This window comes from Carettochelys insculpta, chromosome 27, assembly GCF_033958435.1.
Source record: "Carettochelys insculpta isolate YL-2023 chromosome 27, ASM3395843v1, whole genome shotgun sequence".
Classification (NCBI taxonomy): domain Eukaryota; kingdom Metazoa; phylum Chordata; order Testudines; family Carettochelyidae; genus Carettochelys; species Carettochelys insculpta.
In genome coordinates this window covers 7,672,126-7,696,124 of record NC_134163.1, presented here as the reverse complement: position 1 = coordinate 7,696,124, position 23,999 = coordinate 7,672,126, and the positions used below count along the sequence as shown (strand labels likewise).

The 23,999-nt window shown below is 48.6% G+C and overlaps 1 protein-coding gene across 1 annotated transcript in view; it reads right to left on the bottom strand.

The window, feature by feature from the left end:
• The window catches only part of LOC142002177 (excitatory amino acid transporter 1-like), a 59,935-nt gene that overhangs the window by 14,310 nt on the left and 21,626 nt on the right, over positions 1-23,999 (bottom strand). The window contains exons 3-7 of the mRNA XM_074978065.1: positions 17,835-18,088; positions 15,477-15,614; positions 14,115-14,319; positions 9,313-9,355; positions 7,096-7,439 (exon numbers count right to left, since the gene is read on the bottom strand). Coding sequence (XP_074834166.1) covers positions 7,096-7,439; positions 9,313-9,355; positions 14,115-14,319; positions 15,477-15,614; positions 17,835-18,051 — 947 coding nt within the window. The 5' untranslated portion in view covers positions 18,052-18,088. The remainder of the gene's footprint in view (positions 1-7,095; positions 7,440-9,312; positions 9,356-14,114; positions 14,320-15,476; positions 15,615-17,834; positions 18,089-23,999) is intronic.

Below are 23,999 nucleotides of genomic sequence, written 5' to 3'. Positions count from 1 at the left end.
GCTCAGTGTTCCTCTCAGAACTCCTGGTTCCCACTCAGTGCTTGGCCTGTGGCTCAGGGGCTCACACGCAGGGTTGAAGACTCACCCCAGGGCCTCCCATTCAGGAGGACATGTGAGCACGTGGGTGAATGCACGCTTGAGAGCCAGTGGGGGAGTATATGTGAATGTGTGAGAGCCGATGTGATTGTGTGCTTGTATATGAGCATGTATGAGAGAGCCTGTGAGTGTATACAAGTGAGAGTGCCTCTGGGAATGTGCATATGAGTGAGAGGGCAGGTGTGTGAGAGCCTGCTTAGCCTGCCCCCCACACCAATGTACACACTCACCCATGCACACGCGCACACTCACCTGTACTCACACTCCGACAAGCTCATGTTGGAGAGTATGTGTAAGTGTGAGTATACGTGAGTGTGTACACGTGTGCGAGTGTGAACACTGGTGTGGTGGGGGTGGAGAAAGGACAGGGCAGGCTAAGCAGGCACCCCTAGGCCAGGCCAGTAGTACATGAGCTCAGGAAGTCCAGAGCCAGTGGCTGAGACCCCACCACTCTTCTTCCCAGCCAGGTGCATAACGCCCCTTCGACGACAAGTGCAGATGGAGGCAGCCTGTCCTCACGGCACTCAAGTGCTCACAATCAGGAGGCTCAGGGCTCCCGCTCAGCCAAGTGTTCTGGCACCTTGCTGTCCTGTCCCTTCCGGCCTCCCTGTGAAAGCACATTCCCCACAGGAGGCAACAGCTAGGGCACCCCTACAAAGCCTGTCCTGCGGAGATTTTGACCTGATTTGCCCCATGCTCCATGGCAGCGCTCTCAGCCATGGCTCTGTCCCACTCACCCTAGCCCTTGCATAGCACAGGCCAGAGACTTGCCCCAAGATAACTTCCACAGCAGATCACTTAGAAAAAAATCCAGCCTTGATTTAGAAATGGTTTATGATACAGAATCCCTCACAGTCACCTGCAGCGTGTATTGTTCCCATTGTTAATTACTCGCACCATTAAACATCCTTATTTTCAGTCTGAATTTCGATGTTTTCAGTGTCCAGCCATTGGCTTGTGTTAGATATTCTCTACTCAAATGAAGAGCCCATTCTCAGATATTTGTTCCCCATGTAAATACTTACAGAGTGTAACCAAGTTGCCACTTAATCTTCTCCTTGTTATACAAAACAGATGGAGCTCCTTGCGTCTGTCACTACTAGGCAAGTGTTCTGACCCTTCGATCATTTTCATGGCTCTTCTCTGAACCCTCTCCAATTTAGCAACATCTTTCTTGAATTGTAGACGCCAGAACTGGATACCCTATTTCATCAGCTGTCACACCAGTGCCAAAAACAGAGGTAAAATAACCTCTCTGCTCCTACGTGAAACTTTCCTTTTCATGTACCTAAGGATCGCATCAGATCTTCTCACCACAGTGTGTAAGTGACTCATGTTCAGCTGATTGTCCACTTCTATCATGATCCCCCAAATCATTTTTAGAGGCACTGCTTCCCAGGATAATGTTCCTCATCCTTTAGCTCTAGCCTGCAGGCCTTGTTTCCAGATGTATACTTTTATATTTAGTTGTATTAGACCATGGTTTCCCAAACTGGGGGTGGGGGATGAAGAAATTCCCGGGGGGGTTTGACAGTTTCTCAAAAATCAAAAGGGGTTGTGATGCCAAAAAGTTTGGGAACCACTGTATTAGACATATATTTGGCTTGCACACAGCTTCCCAAGTGATCCAAGTCTGTTCTCCCCGATTTGCATGTCACCTGCAAACTTTATTATTGATGATTTTGTTTTCTCCTAAGTCATTGACACAAATATTAAGGAGTGTAGGGCCAAGAACTGATCCCTGTGGGACTCCCACTAGAAACATACCCACTCAAATATTCTGCATTTACAGTTACATATCAAGACCTATCAGGTACATAAGAACAGCCACTGCTGGGTCAGACCAAAGTGCCATCTAGCCCAGCATCCCATCTACCAACAGTAGCCAATGCCAGGTGTCCCAGAGGGGGTGGAATGAAGACAATGATCAAGCGACATGTCTCCTGCCATCCATCTTCAGCCTCTGACAAACAGAGCCCAGAGACACCCTAACAGCCTTTTATGGCCCTAACCACCATGAATTTATCTTGCTTTTCTTTGAACTCTCTTAGAGTTCTAGCCTTCACAGCCTCATCTGTGCGCTGTGTGAAAAAGAACTTTTTTTTATTAGTTTTAAACCTGCTGGTTGTCAGTTTTTAAACTGTTTAGTGTATGCCATGTTCATTATACAGCTATCTAAAAGTTTATCCAAAAGGTCATTTGTTACCAAATATGGCTTCTTTCTTTTGGTCTTCACCAAGAAATACGATGAAAAAATGCCTAACACAGTGAGTGCTAGGGGGAAGAGGGTAGGTTTAGAAGATAAAATAAAAAAAAAAAAGAACAAGTTAAAAATTACTTAGAAAAGTTAGATTTCTGCAAGTCACCAGGGCCTGATGAAACGCACTCTAGGACACTGAAGGAGCTGATAAAGTAAGTATCTGGAAAGTCCTGGAAGTCTGGAGAGATTCCAGAAAACTGGAAAAAGGGCAAATATAGCTCCCATCTACAGAAAGGGGAATAAGAGCAAACCAGAGACTTACAGACCAGTCAGTTTAACTTCTGTGCCAGGAAAGATAATGGAGCAAGTAATTAAGGAATTCATTTGCAAACATCTGGAAGAAAATAAGGTCATAGGTAACAGCCAGCACGGATTTGTAAAGAACATATCATACCAAACAATTCTGATACCTTCCTTTGACAGGATAACAAGTCTTGTGGATAAAGGGAGAAGCGGTGGACATGGTATACCTAGACATTAGTAAGGTATTTGATACGGTCTCACATGATGATCTTATCAATAAACTGGGGCTACTATAAAGTGGGTGCATAACTGGCTGGATAACAGTTCGCAATCATTCTGGAAGGGCATAACAAATGGGGTTCCGCAGGGGTCTGTTTTGGGACTGGTTCTGTTCAATATCTTCAACGTTTTAGATAATGGCATAGAGAGTACACTTAGTAAATCCGCAGATGATACCAAGCTGGGAGGCGTTGCAGATGCTTTGAAGGATAGGGTCATAATTCAAAATGAATCGGGCAAACTGGAGCAATGGTCTGAGGTACGTAGGGTGAAGGTCAATAAGGACAAATGCAAAGTGCTCCACTTGGGAAGGAATAATCAGTTTCACACATACAGAGCAGGAAGCGACCATTCAGCAAGGAGTACTGCAGAAAGGGATCTAGGGATCATAATGGACCACAAGCTAAATATGAGTCTGTTGGAAAAAAAGCAAACATGATTCTGGGAGGCATTAACAAGAGTGTTGTGAGCAAGACCCAAGTAGTCATTCTGCTCTACTCTGCACTGATTAGGCCTCATTTGGAGTACTGTGTCCAGTTTTGGGCATCAAATTTCAAAAGGGATGTGGAGAAATTGCAGAAGGTCCAGAGAAGAAAAACAAGAATGATTAAAGGTCTAGAGAACATCAGCTATGAGGAAAGACTGAAAGAAGTGGGCTTGTTTAGTTTAGAATAGAGAAGACTGAGAGGGGACATGATAGCCGTCTACAAGTACCTAGAAGTGTGTTACAAGGAGGAGGGGGAGAAAGTTGTTCTTCTCAGCCTCTGAGGACAGGACAAGAAGCAATGGGCTTAAACTGCAGCAAGGGAGGTTTAGGATGGACATGAGGAAATACTTCCTGTCGGGGAGTTAAACACTGGAATAAATTACCTAGGCACGTTGTGAAATCTCCATCACTGGAGAAATTAAAGAGCAGTTTAGACAGACACCTATCAGGGATGGTCTAAGACAGTATTTGGTCCTGCTATGAGGGCAGGGGACTGGACTCAATGATGTTTCAAGGTCCCTTCCAGTTCTAGGCTATGTCTACACTAGCCCCAAACTTCGAAATGGCCATGCAAATGGCCATTTCGAAGTTTACTAATGAAGCGCCAAAATACATATTCAGCGCCTCATTAGCATGCGGGTGGCCACGGCACTTCGAAATTGATGTGGCTCGTCGCCGCGTGGCTCATCCCGACGGGGCTCCTTTTCGAAAGGACCCCGCCTACTTCGAAATCCCCTTATTCCTATGAGCAGATGGGAATAAGAGGACTTCGAAGTAGGCAGGGTCCTTTCAAAAAGGAGCCCTGTCGGCATGAGCCGCGTCAATTTCGAAGTGCCGCAGCCGCCCGCATGCTAATGAGGCGCTGAATATGTATTTCATCACTTCATTAGTAAACTTCGAAATGGCCATTTGCATGGCCATTTCGAAGTTTGGGGTTAGTGTAGACACGGCCCTAGTGTTCTATAATTCTATGGTCTTCTTCCTTAATTGTGGAGTCAGGCCTTTTGGACTAATCAGGTCTACATCTGCCCTAGCACTTTTGATGGTCATGGGTGCGGTGGGGGGTCGTGAAAAATACATTACATCAACAAAAATGCTGGTGTTGACAGTGCTGTGTCAGCAAGAGAAGCTCCTGCCCATACAACTAGTGCCACTCCTTAAGGGTGGTGTAATTATGCCAAAGGTAGGGTTTCGTCCTGTCAGCACAGAGCAGCCATGCGGTGAGCCTTACAACAGCACAGCTGCAGTGGTACGGCTGTGCCACTGACAGGCCTTTATTGTAGAAATAGCCTAGAGAAATATTCTGATTTCACAGGCATTCACATTGTTCAGATTCCATTTTTCCTCCCACCTGACATGGCTCACAAAGCTGAAAACAATTATAAAACTGTCCCTTTTAAAAGCACCAAGTATTTCTACCACCTGTTTGGCCTCTATTCTGTCTGCATATTATAAATGTGGTTCGTCACAATGACTTTTACCTCAGCTACCATTCATCTTTACTTCTGTGCTCTGTTCCCTGTTCAGCTGTTAGGGAAAAATCCTTCATGCTGGATGTAACACTTTTTTCGTTCACAGCCAAAACAAAAACAGTCATGTAGCATATTAAAGACTAACAACATAATTATTAGGTGATGAGCTTTCATGGGACAGACACACGTCTTCATGATCACCTAATAAATTGTTTTGTTAGTCTTTAAAGTGCTACGTGACTGCTTTTTTGTTTTGGTAGAATACAAACTAACATGGCTCTCTCTCTGTCTTTGTTCACAGCCTGGAGGCCAGTACCATTCCCACATTTTAAAGCTAACAGGACTCCTGGCAATTAGGAAAAGATGCCAGATTGCTAATATCTAGATCCAAGATTCAGTCATCCTTAAAACCAGAGTCTGATGAGCCTCTCTGCTCTGAAAGAGCTGCTCTAAACTCTCCTGTCTCAGGCTCAGAAACAGCACCCAGGGGTCCTGATACCAAACATTCTACTTCTGTATGGCACGTAATGCATTATTTTGGAAAACCAGGACAAATCCAAATCAGTGGAAGAATAACTGTAGACAAGTTAGCCTTTCAAGAAGGCAAAAGAATAGAAAACTAATACAGGAGTCAATCAAAAAAGAATCCAAGTACAGGGGAATCCAATTAATGGAAGCCAACATAGTTCAATAGAAAATTTATCTTCTTAACAAAAGTGATTTCATTCTTTGATGTGATTACAGCTTGGTTAATAAAAGTATCTGCAGATGTTACAAAACTGGTAAGACATCTGAATTAGTGCCACGTGGCATTCTAATTAAAAAATTAGCACTATAAAATATCAACAGAACACATGTTAAATTGATTAAAAAAAAAAAACTGGCTAATGGACTACAAAAAGATCTCAGCAAACTGAGTGATTGGGCAGCAAAATGGCAAAATGGCAAATGAAATTTAATGTGGCTAAGTGTAAGGTAATGCATGTTGGAAAAAATAACCCAAATTACACGTACTACATGATGGGGTCAAATTTAGCTACGACAGATCAGGAAAGGGATCTTGGAGTTATAGTGGATAGTTCTCTGAAGACATCCACGCAGTGTACAGCGGCAGTTAGTAAGGCAAATAGGATGTTAGGAATTATTAAAAAAGGGATCGATAATAAGACAAAAGATATCATACTTCCCCTATATAAAACTATGGTATGCCCACATCTTGAGTACTGCGTGCAGATCTGGTCTCCTCACCTCAAAAAAGATATATTGGCATTAGAAAAGGTTCAGAAAAGGGTGACTAAGATGATTAGGGGCTTGGAACGGGTTCCATATGGGGAGAGGCTAGAGAGACTGGGACTTTTCAGTTTGGAAAAGAGGCGATTGAGGGGCGATATGATAGAGGTATATAAAATCATGAATGGTGTGGAGAAAGTGAATATAGAAAAATTATTTACCTTTTCCCATAATACAAGAACTAGGGGACACCAAATGAAATTGATGGGTAGTAGGTTCAAAACTAATAAAAGGAAATTTTTCTTCACACAGCGCACAGTCACCCTGTGGAACTCCTTGCCCGAGGAGGCTGTGAAGGCCAGGACTCTATTAGGGTTTAAAAAAGAGCTTGATAAATTTTTGCAGGTTAGGTCCATAAATGGCTATTAGCCAGGGATAAAGTATGGTGCCCCTAGCCTTCAGAACAAGGGCAGGAGATGGATGGCAGGAGATAAATCACTTGATCATTGTCTTCTGTTCTCCTTCTCTGGGGCACCTGGCATTGGCCACCATCGGCAGATGGGATGCTGGGCTGGATGGACCTTTGGTCTGATCCAGTATGGCCATTCTTATGTTCTTATGACAATCTCAGAGAGTAGCTGTCAATGGGGAATTCATTAAATGGGGATATTTCCAGAAAGGTTTGGTACCTGGCCCAACACCGTTCACCATTAACGAAAACACCTGGAACAGAGGTAGGAGGAAAGTTGTGTGTTTCACGCTCGCAGCCTGCCCCATATGGTAACAGCTATGGGACCCCCCAACAGCAGCTCTCTGGTCCTCTAAGGAGGCCTCAAGCAGCGTCAAGGCAGGCATGTGCTGGCTCCCTGATATAACAACAAACAAACAAAACCCAGCTCCCACTTGTGAATGAAAATCTTATCCAGGCTTCTCCCTCCTTCTCCATTTCTTTTCCCTGTGCACGTCACCTTTAAAACTCCCTCCCATCTCTCATCAGATCTCCTTGCCCCACCCACCCCGCTCCTCACCAGATGATAATGGCCACCAGTCTCATGATAGCTTCATTGAGGCAGTTGAAGAACTCCTGCAGGGCCCGTCCCTTCTGCTGCATGCTGCCAATCACCAGGCCAAAGCACACGGAGAACACCACCAGCCCCAGTGCATTCACTCCATTGGCCGAGCCAGGGACGGGAATGGTCTCCTCAAAGCTCAGCACTTCCTGAAGGCTCCCAGGGATTCGTGTGACGTTCTCTAGGGTGCCAGTGACATTCTCGGGCACAGAAACCTGCAGGTTGGCAGTGGTCCCAGCGGTGATATTGCTGCTGTGGAGGATGGTTCTGGTGAAGACCCTGGTGCTGTACTGTGTCTTGTACTGAAATGATACACAATTATGAGCTGTGCCCACAAGCCTCTGAACAATAACCCTGCACCTCTCCACAGCTGCTGAGCAACATTTAGTGCCAGAGCTAGAAAGAGGCAAAGAATTGAACTGAACTCCCAGGGACTTAACTGATAACTGCTTGGGCCTGCCTAATTCCTTGGCTCAATGCAAGGATTCACAGGTGTCTAGAATCTACCAGGTAAGGCTAGAAGGGACCCTCAAATCATTGGGCCTCACTTCCTGTATAGCACAAGCCCTTATATTCACTCAGGGTATGTCTACACTAAAGAGTTAGTCAGAAATAACTTATTCTGGAGTAATTATTCCAAAAGTGTCGTGTTTTGCTCACCCATGGCTCATTTACACTGGGGTCCTTTTCGAAAGGACCCTGCACTCATCAAAATCCCCTTATTCCTATCAGCTGATGTTTGCAGGGTCCTTTTGAAAAGGGCGAGCAAAAGGTGGGACTTTTGAAGTGCTGCGGCCAGCGGCATGCTAATGAGGCACTGAATATTCATTTCAGCGCCTCGTTAGTATTCTTTGATTTGGCCATTAGCATGGCCATTTCCAACTTTTTCATAAGTGTAGACACGGCCCCTGTCTACACAGCCTCTATTACAAAACACCTCTTCTGAAATATGCACTATTCCTTGTGAAATGAGGTTTACCAATTCTAAAATAAGCCAACCTCTATTTCGAAATAGCGGGTGCGTTGTGTAGACACAGTTATTTCGAAAGGGTGGCTGTTATTTCTAAATAACTTTACTGTGTAGACACACCCCCAGTTTCTTCTGTGTTAAGAGCAATAACTTGGGTTTAGCCAATGCAGAACTTCCAGGAAGCCTCTGCTTTGGATCTGAAGACAATTAAACAAGGAGAATTCACCATTTCCTTAGGTAGCTGCTCAAAATTCTTAAGTCTCTTACTGTTAAACATCTTCTGCGGGCTCAAATCATTTGTTCCAGACTCTCAAAACACCCTTTTTCAAATGTAAGTCCCAAAACGGGATGCAGCATTCCCCACTGCTGGTTACAGAGATGGAAACATCTCCCTGCTCCAATTCACTGCATCCATTTATCCCACCCAAGGGTCGCATGAGTCATCCCTGCCACAGCTTTGCACAAGAAGCTTAGGTTCTGGTGCTTGTCTACTATGACCCCTGGATCCAAGATCAGGCCCCCTGTTCCAGAGGCGTGGCCTGCATTCCTGTTCCTAGACATCTGACTTTGCATTTGACAGTATTACAACCCATTTCGTCTGAATGGGACCCGCTCACCATGTAACCCAGATGCTGTGCTACTTACCCTCAGGGAAAGAAGGCTCTTCTACAGCTCACCTGGGGATAACGCAATGGCAAGCAGTTGGAGTGGGGCATCCCATTTGTTGTCACTTTACACCCAAATGGCACCATTGGGCCAGATAAACAGGCTCCTGCTATGGACCCTTTATACTGCTCCTGAGTGCACAGGTGCTTTAAAGAGGTAGGGGAGCAGCCCCCAGGGAGCTCCCCTAGTTCACAGACAGCACAGAGCTGGCATACAGGGCCCCACATTGCCCCGGACAAGCCCTAGAGAGGAGCAAGCCAAGAGTAGGACAGATAGTGGCCAGAGCAGTTTGTGTTCCAGCAATTCCAGGCTGCTGACCAATCTACAGACAAAGGGGTAAGGCTGCCTGGGAGCTGATCTCATTTGTATTGGTGGCGGCAGCGGTCACTGAAGCACTGCATGCTGGGAGGTGCAAAGATGGCCCTGGGCTGCTTCTCCAGAAGGGGGCAATTCAGGAAGTAGTCTATTGTGCAGAAGCATAAAGCACAACACAGAGTGCTGGGCAGGCGGAAGCAGGCCAGGGAAACTGGTGTCCATACCTGTTTGAAGCAAGCTTCAACTAGGTTCGGTGGGAACATGTTCCTGCAGGAGAAAAAAACAAGGAGAAAGTTGCGTTACCATCTAGCTGAGAGCCAGGTCAGGAGGTCCAGCCTGATTCTCATGGTTAAGCACTGGCTCTAGGCAAGACAGTCAAGGTTAGTAAGAACTCAGTGCCAACAGCAGCAAGTCTCCTTTCAGGTTCTTCAGCACTTTTCCACATACCTCCAAGTGACAAATTTCCCTGTCTCTGGACTTGCATTATGAAAACATGGCTGTGCTCCCATGGGACAGCCTTGGGAGGCTTATCTGTGTGAATTAGGTTTTACGCAACTGTGGCTACCCAGTGTCCTAGGATCAGCCAAGTGAGAGAAGGAAAAAAACCCTATTAGACCATCCTCTCCATCTCCCTGTGGCCAGAGCAGGAATGTTCCCAGAGGCCCATTCTCTGGCACAGTCCAGTTTTAAGTGTTCCAAGCTGTGCAGCTTTCACTGCTGCCTGCGAGATGAGTTCTGCCTACATGCACGTGCCTGCTATGAGGGCCACAGCCCAAGCCATAATGGTCAAGACTTTGCTAATGCTAAAGCTGTGAGCGAGAGTCAGGCTTTGCTAACAGAATCTGGTACAAACAGGGCTAGTGGTATAAAACACCAAAAGGTGCAAGCCACAAACTGGGAGTACCTTCCAGAGCAGTGGTAACAGAACACCTCATGAAAAAACATCTTGGTGTCAACATTGCCCACAAATAACAGACATATACAGTAATCCCTTGAAATGCACGGCTCTGAGTTGCACTTAACTTGCATTGTGAGGCAAGCGCGACACAAAATCACGCTCCCCCCAGCCCTGTCTCAACCCCGCAGCCCGGCACGGCCCCGGTTCAAACACCCCCACTCAGCCCCACACCGCTCACATGCAGTTCCGGCTCTCCCTCCCCACCCATGAGCACAGGTCTGGCTCACCCCTCCCACCGCACGCACGCCTTCAGCTCACACCCTCCACCCCCCAACGTGGCTCCGGCTCAACCCCCTGCAGGACCGAGTGGCCCCAGCTCAACTCCACCCCAACACAGCCCTAACCCACCCACCCCCACTCCCACAGCCCCAGCCCATGCGAGGCTTAACCCTCCCCAGCTGCCCCTGCCAACCCCAGGACTTACCTTTCAGAAGGAGCTCCAGGTGCTCCTGCTGCTTCCTCAGCTGCAGAATGTGTGTTCTGCCAGGGAAAAAAAGTCGCCCCCGACTTATGCAAAATTCGAGGGTGCACGTAACTCAAGGGACTGCTGTAATCCCAGTTCAGGGCAGGGTCCAAACTGACATTGTGATAGATAGAGATTGAACCCGCATGTACGAGGTAAAGAGCAGTAACTAAGCAACAGGAGGTGGCAACCTGACACGGCAGCAGTGATATGTAAACTTGCTTGTACCTGTGTATAAAAGTGTACCCCAAACAGTTGTCTTGCTCTGACCTCATGTCACTGACTGAGTTGTGTCCGTTGTCATGGATGCAAATTCTTAGCCTAGCTGTACACATTTGATTTGGGGGACCTATTACTGTGCTTCGTTTACAATAAACCTGACCTGGTTCTTTGAGCCTAATGGGATCTGGTGGTCTTAGGGGGGGCTCTCTTGGAGTCTGCTGTGGTAGCTTCTTGAGCAAGCCAACACCACACACAGAGGGACCAAACATGTAGCCAAATGGCTACCATCACTGACAGAACAGGAGACCTGTCAGGACACCCCAACGGTGCCATCTGACTACTGCAACTCTAAATTAAAAAAAAAAAAATAGAAAGTGGACCAAAACATGCCACCATGGCTAAATAAGAGAGCAAAAGAGGTGATCAGAGACAGACATCTTTTAAAAATTGGGGTCATAACCTACTGAGGAAAAGAGAAATGAACACAAACTCTGGCAAGTCAACTATAAAAGTACAAGTAGGCCATCCAAACACAAATTTAAAGGACAGCTGGTTGTGGGCTTCAAATAAGAGCACATCAGAGGCACAAAGTCTGCCAAACAGTCAGTGCAGCCACTGACTGATGAAGGTGCTAAGGAAGCACTCGAGGAAAACCAAGCCATTACAGAGAAGATAAGTGAATTCTTTGCATCAGTCTTGACTGCAAAAGACATAGGGCTGATCCTCACACACGAGCCATCCATGTTAGGTGACAAGTTTAGGAACTGTCCCATACTAAGGTGTCCATCATGGGGCGGCTGCCCTGCTCCAGCTGAAAAGCAAGCTGTAGAGAGTCCGCACAGAGCTCTGACCAGTCAGGAAAGGGCTTATAAGTAGCCAATGAGAGTGGTGCTGGGGCAGCTCTGTATTTAATGAGCTGCTCAGCAGACGGGAGGCAGTTGGGGGTCTGACAAGGGAAGGTGCAGGGCGAGCTCCCAGTAAGAGAGGAAGCACCTGGAGAGAGCAGTGCTGGGCAGGCTCAAGGGAGCGGGAGAGAGGCTCCAGCCCGAGGCCTGATCAGTCGCCCCAGGAGCAAGAGGCAGTTAGAGGGGGACAGAAGGAAGGCATGACAAGGCTGTCGTCAGAGGGTCCTTGGGCCAGGACCCAGAGTAGTGGGCGGGCCTGGGCCCCCATTCCCCCTTGCATGGCATCTAGCCACACTGAGGCATGGCCTTTATAGACTCCAACCCACCCTGAGGTGAGGGGCTAGGCCCTGACTGCAGCTGGTCACAGTGGCAGGTGCAGGACTGCTGATACCCCCCGGAAGGGGGGCAAGAGATCGGCATGGACGGCACTGCCAGAGCACAGTGTCCAGAATAGGCTGCCATGGTCCACAGAGCGAGGTGGGTCCAGAACAGAGTGCAGAGACAGAGCAGAAAGACAGTGGGCAGCACACTGGCCAGGAGAAGCCCCCCTGCTGAGGAGAAGAGCTGATCCCCAGCGTGACCGGCAGGAGGTGCTGCAGGGCTAAGTCCCACACCCTGTTACAGGGTCGGTTTGGGCGCTTTCGAAACAAACTGATAAATTAAACGGTGTGAGACCCTTCTTGGAGGAAGGAGGTACCCTGGTGACAGATGACGTGGAAAAAGCTGAAGTACTCACAGGGAAGGTCGGCTCCCAGAATGCTGCATTAGGCAGCGCAGTGTGGGAAGGAGGTGGGCAGCCCTCCGTGGAGAAAGAACAGGTTAAGAACTATTTGGAAAACAGATTCACCAAGGGCAAGTCGTGCCTGACCAACCAGATTGCCTTCTCTAACAGGTAACTGGCTCTGTGGATATAGGGAAGTAAGAGAACATAAAATAACTTGATTTTAGCAAATCTTTTGATATGATCTCCATGCTATCCTTGCCAGCAAGTTAAAGAAGCATGGATTGGATAAATGGACTGTAAGGTGGATAGAAAGCTGGTGATCTTCAGGCTTAACATGTAGGGCTCTTTATTTGGTTGGCAGCAGGTATTAAGCAGAGTTCTCCAAGGGTTGGTTTTGTGGCAAGTTCTGTTCAACATCTTTATTAATGACCTGGACGAGGGGATGGAATGCATACTCAGCCATTTGCTGAGGATACTAAACTAAGAGGAGAGATAATTATGGTGGAGGGTAGGGATAGGGTCCAGGAGACCTAGCCAAATCAGAGGATTGGGCCAAAAGAAATCTCATGAGGTTCAACAAGGACAAGGGCAGAGTCCTGCATGTAGTGTGGAGGAATTCCAAGCACCGCTACAAGCTAGGGACCAACTGGCTAAACAGCAGTTCTGCAGAAAAGGATCTGGGGATTACAGTGGATGAGAAGTTGGATATGAGTCCAGTGTATGCCCTTGTTGCCAAGAAAGCTAATGGCAGACTGGCGTGCATTAATAGGAGCACCGACAGCATATCTATGGGGGAGATTATTCCCCTTTATTTGGCACTGGTGAGGCTGCATCTGGGAATACTGAATCCAGTTCTGGGTCCCCCATTACAGGAAGGATGTGGATGTACTGGAGAGTCCAGTGGAGGGTGACAAAAATGATTTGCAGGCTGGGGCACATGACTTATGGGGAGAGGCAGAGGGATCTGGGCTTATTTAGTCTAGAGAAGAGAAGCCTGAGGGAGGATTTGAGAGCAGCCTTCAACTACCTGAAGCGGGGGGTTCTAAAGAGGCTGGAGAAAGGCTGTTCTCAGGAGTGACAGAACAGGAGCAATGGTTTCAAGTTACAATGGGTGAGGTCTAGGCTGGATATTAGGAAAAACTATTTCACCGGGAGAGTGGTGAAACTCTGAAATGGGCTACCTAGACAAAGCCCTGGCTGGGATGATTTAGTCGGGTCTGGTTCTGCTTTCAGCAGGGGGTTGGACTCCATGATCTCCTGAGGTCTCTTCCAACCGTACGAGTCAGTGATTCTATGTTATTTCTACCTTCCCTTCTGGGTTGGTGTGTTTATGAATTTACTAATTGTTTTAATAAAACTACTGCAAATTCAAAATGTCTTTTTTAACTGTCAGAGTTGTAACCATGGCAGGGTTCCCGACCTCACAGGAGTTTTAGTAACACAGGGTCTGATCCTGGGAAAAGAATCCACCAACCCTCAGAGCATAAATTAGTAATTCTTAAATAATCAGTGTAATTAATATACCTCAGACAACAGAGTGTCTTGCACTTTACCACAGGCAGCAGCTCTGTCAGGCAGCCTGCCTCTGAACAAGCCAGTAAGACCCGTCATCAGCTGGACGTCTCTGCTTTCATAGCTTATTCAGGGACTGGTCTCCATGTGCAGAGCAGCGCAGGGGTTTAAATGCCTTTCAGTGCAGATGGTGACCTTACCGCAGGGGCATGTTCCTACTACACACTAACATATTCACTCACCTGACCAGGTCCATGAAGGCATCAGTTGTATGCACCTGCTCAATTTTGCCTTCTCGGTGCAGCTTCTCCTTGGACCCTTTGCCTGGATGAATGATGATCACCATGAGGATGCCGATGAAGACTGCTATGATGGTGGTCACCATGTAGTAGACTACAGCCCGCATCCCCATCTTCCCAGAGGCTTTGCCATCCAGCGAGGCCATGCCTGGGCAGCCACACACAGAACAAAGGTAAGAGCTCTTAAAGGGAAATCCTGAAGGGAGGCTTCGAGGATGTAAGGGAATGTGAGATGCAGGAAGCAGACTGTGGGGCTCTACAGGGATGCAAGATGAGGAAAAAGCCCGTGGGAGTGCAGGGACTACCGACTGAAGAAGGAACTAGTCGCCTGCAGTGGAAGCTTGGAGATGTCGGGGCGTAAGGCAGGTTTTGATATGCAAGGAGATATGGGATGGGGGGCGAGGCCTGGCTGCAGGAAGAGGTAGGGGCCTGGAATGGCTGCTGTTAGTAAGAGGGAAAGAGAGGCCCCTCTGAACAGCCTATGGACAACCAGTTTTCATAGAATACTAGAATCATACAATCATAGAATACTAGGACTGGAAGGGACCTTGAGAGGTCATCGAGTTGAGCCCCCTGCCCTCATGGCAGGACCAAGTACTGTCTAGACCATCCCTGATAGACATTTATCTGACCTGTTCTTAAATATCTCCAGAGATGGAGATTCCACAACCTCCCTTGGCAATTTATTCCAGTGTTTGACCACCCTGTCAGTTAGGAACTTTTTCCTAATGTCCAGCCTAAACCTCCCTTGCTACAGTTTAAGCCCATTGCTTCTTGTTCTATCCTCAGAGGCCAAGAAGAACAAGTTTTATCCCTCCTATCCCTTTTATCCCTTTGTAACACCCTTTTAGATACCTGAAAACCGCTATCATGTCCCCCCCACCCCCATTATCTCAGATTCACTGCGACCCTGCAATGTCCACACACACTTTGGTTGTGGGCACGTCCTCCTGATGCTGGAAGCTTATGAAGGTAAATGAATCCCGCCCAGCCCCTCTCTGCCACCTTCTCTATGTACCTGAAAGGCCTGGATCATGGGGTCTCAGCACTGGGGGCTGGAAGGACCATCATGCTTCCTCCTCCCGCTTCCCAGAAAGGCCTGAGACCTCCTGCTCCCCTGACCTCCACTCCAAGCCAGGCAGAGGACAGATGAGTCAGCCCCACTGGGCACAGCCACAGCCTTGGTCAGTGAGGGACCTGCAGCCACTATAGCGAGAGCTGAGTCTGTGGCTGGCAGTGCCTTGGCAGGGCGCTGCCATGGCCTGTAGGATGCTGACGGCTGCCAGCAGCAGGAAAATTCCTCACCTGTGACCAGGCTGGAGACAATGAGAGGAAGAACCAGCATCTGGAGCATCCGCATCAACAGCTCTCCTGGGAAGGAGAAATACTTGATCTGGCGATAGGTCATCTTGTAGGGTCGGAGGGCAAAGGCCAAAACGATCCCTGGGAAAGAAGGGAAACAAGATGGTGTCTGCCCCAGCAATACCTTTAAATCCTACCTAAAGCAACAGCACCTGCGGTGTGGGTTGCGGATCCTGCCCTGCTGCCTTCCCCAGGCACACTGGCCCAAGGGCGGGCCCTGCTGCTCACTCACACACTGCGTCTAGGGCAGGTACTGGACCTGTCTCTGCTAGCCTAGGGCTGCCAGTTTTGGCTGGATCTCTTCCAGGAGGTTTCATCACATGAGCTAATCTTTAATGAGAGATTGGCCTCCCCTGCGAACCGTTCCCCACGTGTACAATGCCACCTGCAGTCTATTTGTCCTCCCTCCTGGGCCCATCCACCACCATGCATGTAGGACCTTTGGTGGGCTCCTGGCCCTCCCCCTGCAATGGCACAGAACCAGGAGGTCCTTCAGTCATGCTGGCTCTTGCAGAGATGTGGGGATACCGTTAGCGTCATGGTACAAGCCCTCTGGAGACGTGGTGCAGCTGGGACCCTAGCCGCAATGGGCAACACAGCCTGAAAGTGCTGGGGTGCCAAACCCAATGAGCCTCCCTCACGAGTTCAGCACTACAGGGTGTCCCCCCATGGGAGCAGAGCCTCCAGCCAGCTCCCCAAGCTTGACAGGGTCCCCCCAGTTCCCTCCATTACTTCCCCCAAAAAGTGGGGTCCCGTTTCCTCAGCTGAGCTGCCTTTTAGCTCCTTATGGGAGGCTACAGGGACGAGAGGCACCTCCTCCTCCTCTGCTTCCTCTTGCTTCCTAGTGCAGCCATGGGCAACACAGCTCTTGCTCTGAGCTGAGGCTGAGAGCTCCAAGCCAACTTGGTGGATATCAGGTTCTGGGCTCCCACCCCATCTAAACTAAAAGCAGAAATGAGAGACTGACTTGGCGGGGGGGGGGGGGGGGGGGGGGGCTGAATTTGTGCAATCAAAGGGTTAAACACAGCCTCTCCTGTGAGCCATTGCCTGAGGAACAAGGAACGTTCCAGGCTTGGAGAATGGCCCTTGCCCAAGGGTAGGAATTCCAGGGGCCCTCCCTGGTAAAGAGGAGCCACACCAGGAGGGTGTGGGAGGGAACCAGCCAGCCCTCCGCAAAGGGGGAAGAGCACAGCTCTAAACGTCCCTGATGCACTCCTGGGGTTGCATTTCCAAGCATAACAAGAAGTCCTGTGGCATCTTACAGACTTGCAGACATTTTGGAGCATAAGCTTTCGTGGGCAAAGACTCGCTTTGCCCACAAAAGCTTATGCTCCACAATATGTTAGTCTATAAGGTGCCACAGGACTTCCTGTTGCTTTTGAAGCTACAGACTAACTTGGCTACTTCTCTCATGCTGGATTTCCCACCATGCAGCTCACCCGTGCAAACAGTTCTAGCTGACCTGCAACGCACAGGCCAGAGATGTCATCCCGTGAGCCTGCAGAGAGCCAGCTGAAGTGCTGAGCCAAAGTCAGTCTTTGTCCTGTTTTGAGCCAAAGGATCCAAGTGACAGAGTTTCTACCATGTCCTGGCAGAGTCACAGGACCACGCGCTGCCTCAGTTTCCTCCATGGGCAGCGTGGTTAAGGAGACTTGCCCCGGGGGGATGGGAGGCTCGTTGCATGTTTGCAAAGCTCTCGGGGAGCCTTGTTCTGCAGAAGTTAGGGTTCCCTTCTGAGCTGGCTGTTATGAGCTGACGCCAGGGCTCCTTGGCACATAGGCAGCAGGGCCTTGTGCCTGAGACTTTCATCTCACCCTTACTTTTCCAGGGCAGCAAACCCTCTGAGAGGAGAGGCAGCATGGAGCAGCTAATAACGCGCTGCATTTCCCCAGCAACACGATCAATTCCAGCCAAAGGGCCTCTTTGATGGAATAACTGCAGCTAAAGGAGCATTTAATGTTGTAGAGAAACCTTCCTGCCCAGCGTGCTCACATCAGCCACCATGCCTAGCGCAGAGCTGGCCGAAGAGCGTCAGGTCTGTGGGGCAACGCCTGGCTTGCCATTCCAGGAGGGAACCGCGTGCCGTACAGCAGGGCCCTGCTCCGTCATGGGGTCTGTGGACGCTCCTGTAGTGTAACGGATAATGGAGGCACCGAGCCATGAAGGGACTTGCCCAAGGGCACAGAGTGTGCTTGTGGCAGAGCCCCATTTCCCCCGCGCACTTCTGTAATCACCCTTTGGGTTGGCTTAATGAATCTCTCTGTGCAGCACAGCGCTGCCCTGCGCGCCCCTGCTCCCTACCTAGTAGCACAGCCGTGATGGTGAAGAGGACGAAGGCATTTCTCCGGAGAAAGCCCTTGGCACTGTCTTTGGTGATGCTGTACATCCGCTTCTTGGCCCGTGCTGCCCGCTCCTGCACTGCCTGTCGGAAGCGCTGCACCTGGCTGTTGGAGCTGAGCCTCTTGGCAGACCCCTCCTTCAGGAAGAGGCTGTTCACACGGCTCTGCTGCTCACTCATAATCAGATCGAGCCCCTGATCCAGGAGACACTAGAAGCTAGGAAGGAAAAGCAGAGTGGAGAAAGAGAAGGTAGCATATCATCGCCCTCCCCTTGTCAGTGCTCCCCAGCCCTCCAGCCAGCGCTGCTCAGGCTGACTGGGAAGCTGTTCTGGAAAGCCCCAGGCTGAACAGCATTTTGGGATCTACCAGTGTGGGTGCTGAATGACTTAGATTCAGACTAGTTTCAAAGCTACAGTGCAGAACAGTCACCTCTCCGAGGCGTGCTATTGGTCCAGGAACCAGCACAGATCCCGAGTTTGCAAGTCCAGCCAGGAACACTGTGATCCTCTTGTCCAAGCCCCCAAAGAAGTAGGCTTGGCAGGATTGGATTTTAATTGACAGATGTCCATAAACATCGCTTTCCCGTGACTGTAATCAACAAAAGAATTCTTGCCCAGTAACAGTGGACAGGACTGCCGCCCTCCTTCCCCGCCCGCCCATGCTGTGGGTCTGCAGTGATCCAGTGTCCCTGGTTCAATTTTCACAGCCCCAGCCCTCACTCTGAAAGCTGCAAAGCCCCCCTGTGTTGCTGCAGGGCCAGTGGCACCCAATCTCCACAGGTGCAAAATGCAAGGATGGCTGCAGCCTGGCCCAGCAAAGCAGGAACTTGCAGCCAGGATTAAGAGGAAGAGCTCCCCTCACTCCCACTGCTGAGTGGCTCTGTCCTGTTCAGCAGCAGAGAGGCCTCCTCCACAGCAGGGACTCTTCCTACTTGCTCTGCCCTTTCAAGATTACTGGCTTCCCTACACCCTTGTGACTTCACAGATCCAGTGTAGCAGGGTCTTGTGACCAGGCAGCTCCAATGTGATGGCCCTGCTCACTCACCAGTCACAGGCATGGAAACCATCCCTGGGCAGGAGCTGTCGAGGAACAGGATCGCTCCCTATGGGCAAGATCTCATTCTCCTTGCAGCCCTGGCTGGGGGCTCTGCTCTGCAGCCCCCTTGGCATCCCATGCCTGGTTTTCCTAGGCCCCTGCCCTATGCAGGGAGCCCTCAGGAGCCCAGCTCTTAACACTGGGATTCCCCTAAGCTAGTGTTTCTTAAACTATGTTCCGTGGAACACAAGTGTTCATGAACAACTCATAGGTGTGCCGTGAGCATTTGACACTTTTTTGATACCATACACTGATGGTCTACATTTTCTGTTATTAAAACCAGAACCAAATGTTACTTCTTTACTACTATGGGATCCGATTAAATTATTTTATTTTGGTTTTGCTGTGTATGTTTCTATTCGGGGGGCGGGGGGGCTTTTTGTTTTTGTTTTTTTTTGGGGGGGGAGGACGTCTGACAACAATTTTTTTGAAGAACATTTTCAAACTTTCCACATAAAAATATTATTGTTTGGTGTTCCATGATCTCAAAAAGTTTAAGAAATGCTGTCCTAAGCTGTCAGAACTGTCCTAAGCCCAGCCCTGGCCCCTTATTTCCAGCCGTTGCACAAATAAAAAGAGTTAAAATGAAATATATTAAAAAGATAACAATCCATATTGTCAAAATCAGAAACAAATGGAGCTCTACCAAACCCATAGACAGCACAGGCCACAGAGCTTCCCCAGGCTCATTCCAAGAGCAGATCTATTTGGAGAGAGAAAAACAGCACAAGAATGACTCTGGGGCACAACGTTCAATTGTCTCTACAGCAAGGAAATCACTGCAATTCTGCCAACCCCACTGGAGAGGAGCCTCTTCCACAAGTACCACAGAACAGACACAGCTTCTTCCTAGCACAAGAAGCTCCCTGAGGAGTCAAGGAAGATTCAGAAATAAGTCCATTCAAAATGCCTCGCAGAACTCTAACATACCTGCTGCTACAAGAGGGGTCAGCAATTCCTTTCTCACCCAGAATTCTGCAGCTGCAATGAGCAGGCTCTGGTGCGCCGTGGGTCCCCTGCAGCCCAGGGTGGAAGCTAAGATACAATCCGAGGATAACACTATAAATTTCACAAGAAGCATGAACACATGCCCAGGTCCACAAGCATTTGAAGGGCCAAGAGCTTTGCAGACAATGCAAGCGGGGAGAGGCCTGTTACGTAATCCATTTCACAAACTGAAGTTTTATTTCACTGAGCTGCCCTGCTTCTCCGGATCTCAGAATGACTCCAGCTACAACAGACGACTGAGTGACACCTACGTAGTCAGCAGAGTCTTATGCATTCTGTGAGCTCTGTGGTAAAAGCCAAACAGAAATCTCTCTGGCAGTTGGTGTTAACCTCAGGATTCGACCATTCAGAAGGCAGTTTACAGAGACCTGATTCTTTAAAAAAGGACCAAGCAATTTTCTCCACTGACTGGGGTGCAGACATTGCCGGCAGGATGTGATCAGCAGAATTTGCACAGTCCAAACCTAGCAACACCCAGAGGAAGCAAGGCAGGCGAGTCACTGCTGGAGAAACAAGTGTACTTTTGAAGGTAAAGATTGGTGGGGGGCAGACGTACTAGTCTGTATCCACAAGAACAATGAGAAGTCCTGGGACACCTTAAAGACTAACAGATTTAATTGGGCATAATCTTTCATGCACAGAACCCCAACCTCTATAGGACTCCTCATTGCTTTTGAGGATAAGGCACTGGATACAAGTTAGGAAAACAGACTCAATTTGCACTGCCTTATGCAAATCAATGGCCTTAACGATAATCCCTGTAGTTTAGTCTCTGATATAAAACACGGAATTCACAAAACTCTGTCTCTTCGGGGTGGGGATTGTCTATTCTCCAGTGCTGGTACCGTGCTGAGCACAATGGAGCCTGGACACTCAAAGGGGACTCTTGGTGCTACCACGATACAGAGGAAGAGAGACGGATTCTGAGGTGAGCTAGACATGGCTGGAAGAAAAGCGATTTTAGCCAAAGTTTATGCGATCTGCCTGTTTTGCACATTGCGGCCCAAATTCACATTCAAATCCAGCCTCTAGCTGTAACCATGAAGTGAGCGTCCCTCTTCTCTGCCCGCACTAGGACACCAGGAGAGGGGCCCAGTGGAGAAGGTGAGAATGAAGCAGAGTTTAGACTGAGATGAACCAGTCTGACCAAAAGACAATGCTGCTTCCCCAGATCTCAAATCTTGGCCCAACTTTCAAGCCAAAGCTTGTGAGAGTCTCAGTGACAGTGATATTCAGATTACTGTTCTCTTTTCATTATCTTTCCTCTGCACTTTCTGATCCCAGTCTGTATGCATGAGCTGCAGTCACTTTGAAACAGCACTATGGGATAGCTGCCCAGATTTTTCCAGCACGTACTGATACACAGCATGCTGGCAGGAATAGGTGCCCAGTTATAATGGCACATGGCTGTGTTGTAATCCATGCTCCTTTTCTCTCCTGCTTTTTAATTTTGTGCAGCACTTAGATAACACAGGCAGAGAAAAACAGTTGCTCTGTGCACACAACACACCTCCATTTGTTGTCCTGGGACAGAAGAGAATGTGCCTCAACCTGTTTACTCCTCCTCTTCCCCACCAGGACAGGGGAGCTGCTAACCAGAAAAGTAAATCCCCAGTGGCCGAAGCTGCTTCACCTTAAAGAGAGAGGTTGTTCAGGGGGATCAAAAACCCAGAACAACCAGCATAGCAGGGGGTCTCACTGCCCCTGGCAAAAGATTCACTGTCAGTAACGACAACTGTGGTCAGGCCTGACAAACTCACTACATGTAACATGTTGCTGTCGTAATATTTATCCAAATAGTATCTTGCAAAGTAGTATATAAAAACTAACACAGAGATCATGAATATCATCACATGGGATATATACAAATTGTGTGTAAAGTATTATGTACATAGGAGAAAAATGAGTGTGTTTCGACTAAGCACTACTAATGTGTTTAGTCTAAGCACAATCCAAGCAGAGCTGATGAACAAGTCTCTCCTAGACCAGGGGCCTGTGAAGTAGGGGGCAGGCTCCCTCGGGGAAGGGCATGAAATTTTGTAAGGGGGGCACTGTATGATCGGCTGCTAGGTCTCAGGCTTAACCATCTTGTTAAAAAAAAATTTTTAAATATATGACTTTTTATGTATGTGTCTTCACATTTACATACTGATTAATAACATTTTTGTATTATACAAACTTATTTTCTTGCACATTCCAAAAGGTTGTTGGGTTTTGTTTTTTTTTCATATGAGCAAAACTAAAATTTTCATCAGTTTGGATTACATCAGACAAGTTACGGGGGGGCGGCGTGGAAGCTCTGCTAATTCAAGGGATGAAAAGTGGGGCCCAATGTAAAAAGTTTGCTCACCCCTGTCCTACACAGAGGAACATTCTTTTGTCCATTTGCCTCCATCTCCATTGTAAACTGAGCAAGGTGATGCCAAAGAGAATGAAAGTACATCTACACCTAAGGTAAACAAAGTGATTAAGCCAATTTAAAAAGAAGATTGTCCAGAGGGTGAGGAAGACAGCATGGCACCAGCTTCCTGGAGCATTAGCAGCATGGGAAAAACTCATCAGCTGGGGATACACTTAAGAAGAATTCCTGTCAAAGGTTTATTGGACCATAAAAAGAAGGGGAGAGAATCCCTTGATTATCCATCATTTAAGGGATAAACAGACCAGCACTTTTGGAATCTGTGAATCCTTTTGGATCCTTCAGCCATGTGGGTTGAAGACAGTGAGAACTAACTCTATACAGTCTTGTAAAAAAAGAGGAGTCGGTACGCAGCCGGCTCCTCGCCCCCTCCATTCCCCAGGGGTCCCATGACTGAAGCTGCTGAGAGGGCTCCACACCAGAGCCAGCTCACAGCCCCCAGGGCTTCCCAGTTCCCCCAGCCCTGGCCAGATCCCCAGAGCTGGAGCTGCCAGCAGAGCTCTGCCCTAGCTGGCTTCCAGCCCTGAGGCTGCTGGGGTTCCTCTGGCCGGGTTCCTGGGGCTGGAGCTGCCAGGGTTCCCCCAGTCCCAGCTTGGTCCTTGGGGTTGGGGCTGCCGGGGTTCCCCCAGTCCCAGCTGGGTCCCTGAGGCTGGGGCTGCCAGAGGAGCACTGCCTATAGCGGAAAAACTGCCGGTGACCAGGATCATAATCTGTTACATTTTAGACTCTACAAAGCTTGTTGTACTTGTTTTATCTGTAACCATGTCTGTCTCTATTGTGCTACCTTTGTGCCATTTAAATCCATGTTCTTTATAAGTAAACTTACTCTTAGTTTGATCATAAACCATCTCAGTGCTCTGTATCAAAGCTCACAGGCTGGAGCGAGCCCTGCCTCTTTGGAGGCAGAGCATTTGGTCATTTCTGTGGGTGTCCAGAGAGCGGGACGGACAGGCTATGGCTCAGAGGCTCAGAACATTACTTGCAAGGAAAGGTTTACACAGAATCTCAAGGAGTTTGCTGCTGTCTTTGCCCCTTTGAAGGGCCTGTGAAAGGTGCAATGTGAATGAGAGGGATCAATTTCTCTCCCTGACCCCACCCCACAATACTCTCATGGCAGTGACACACTGAATGCCAGACTTCATTTGTCCGTATCACTGGGTACCTCACCAGTGAGGCACTTGCTGGAGGTAGCTTTGTGTTGTACAGTCACCAAGCCCAACCCCAGCAGCAACACGTTACATGCCAAGCCCAAAGCAAGGCTGTGGCACAAGTACAAACCCCAAAATCCCAGACCCGACCCATTGCCCTGCATCTCCAAGAAAGGACCAGTACCAAGCTACATGAGCAAAAGGAGGCAGCAATTCAATCCATCAAGAAGCATGCGACTGAGCCCCGAAAGTCCCTCTGGGGTGAAGTATGTGGAATAAATGGAGACTTAAAGGGAGCCAGCAAAAGACTCCTGCAAACCTGTGGGCCCTCAGCTGTGAAATCCCGGTCTGTGGTCTTGTCCGGATGGAAGTAAAGGCCAGAGGCCCAGCTGCTGGTTCTGAGCATGCAGGGACACAGGGCAAGAAGGGATCGCTGAGAGCTTTGACCTGTGTTACA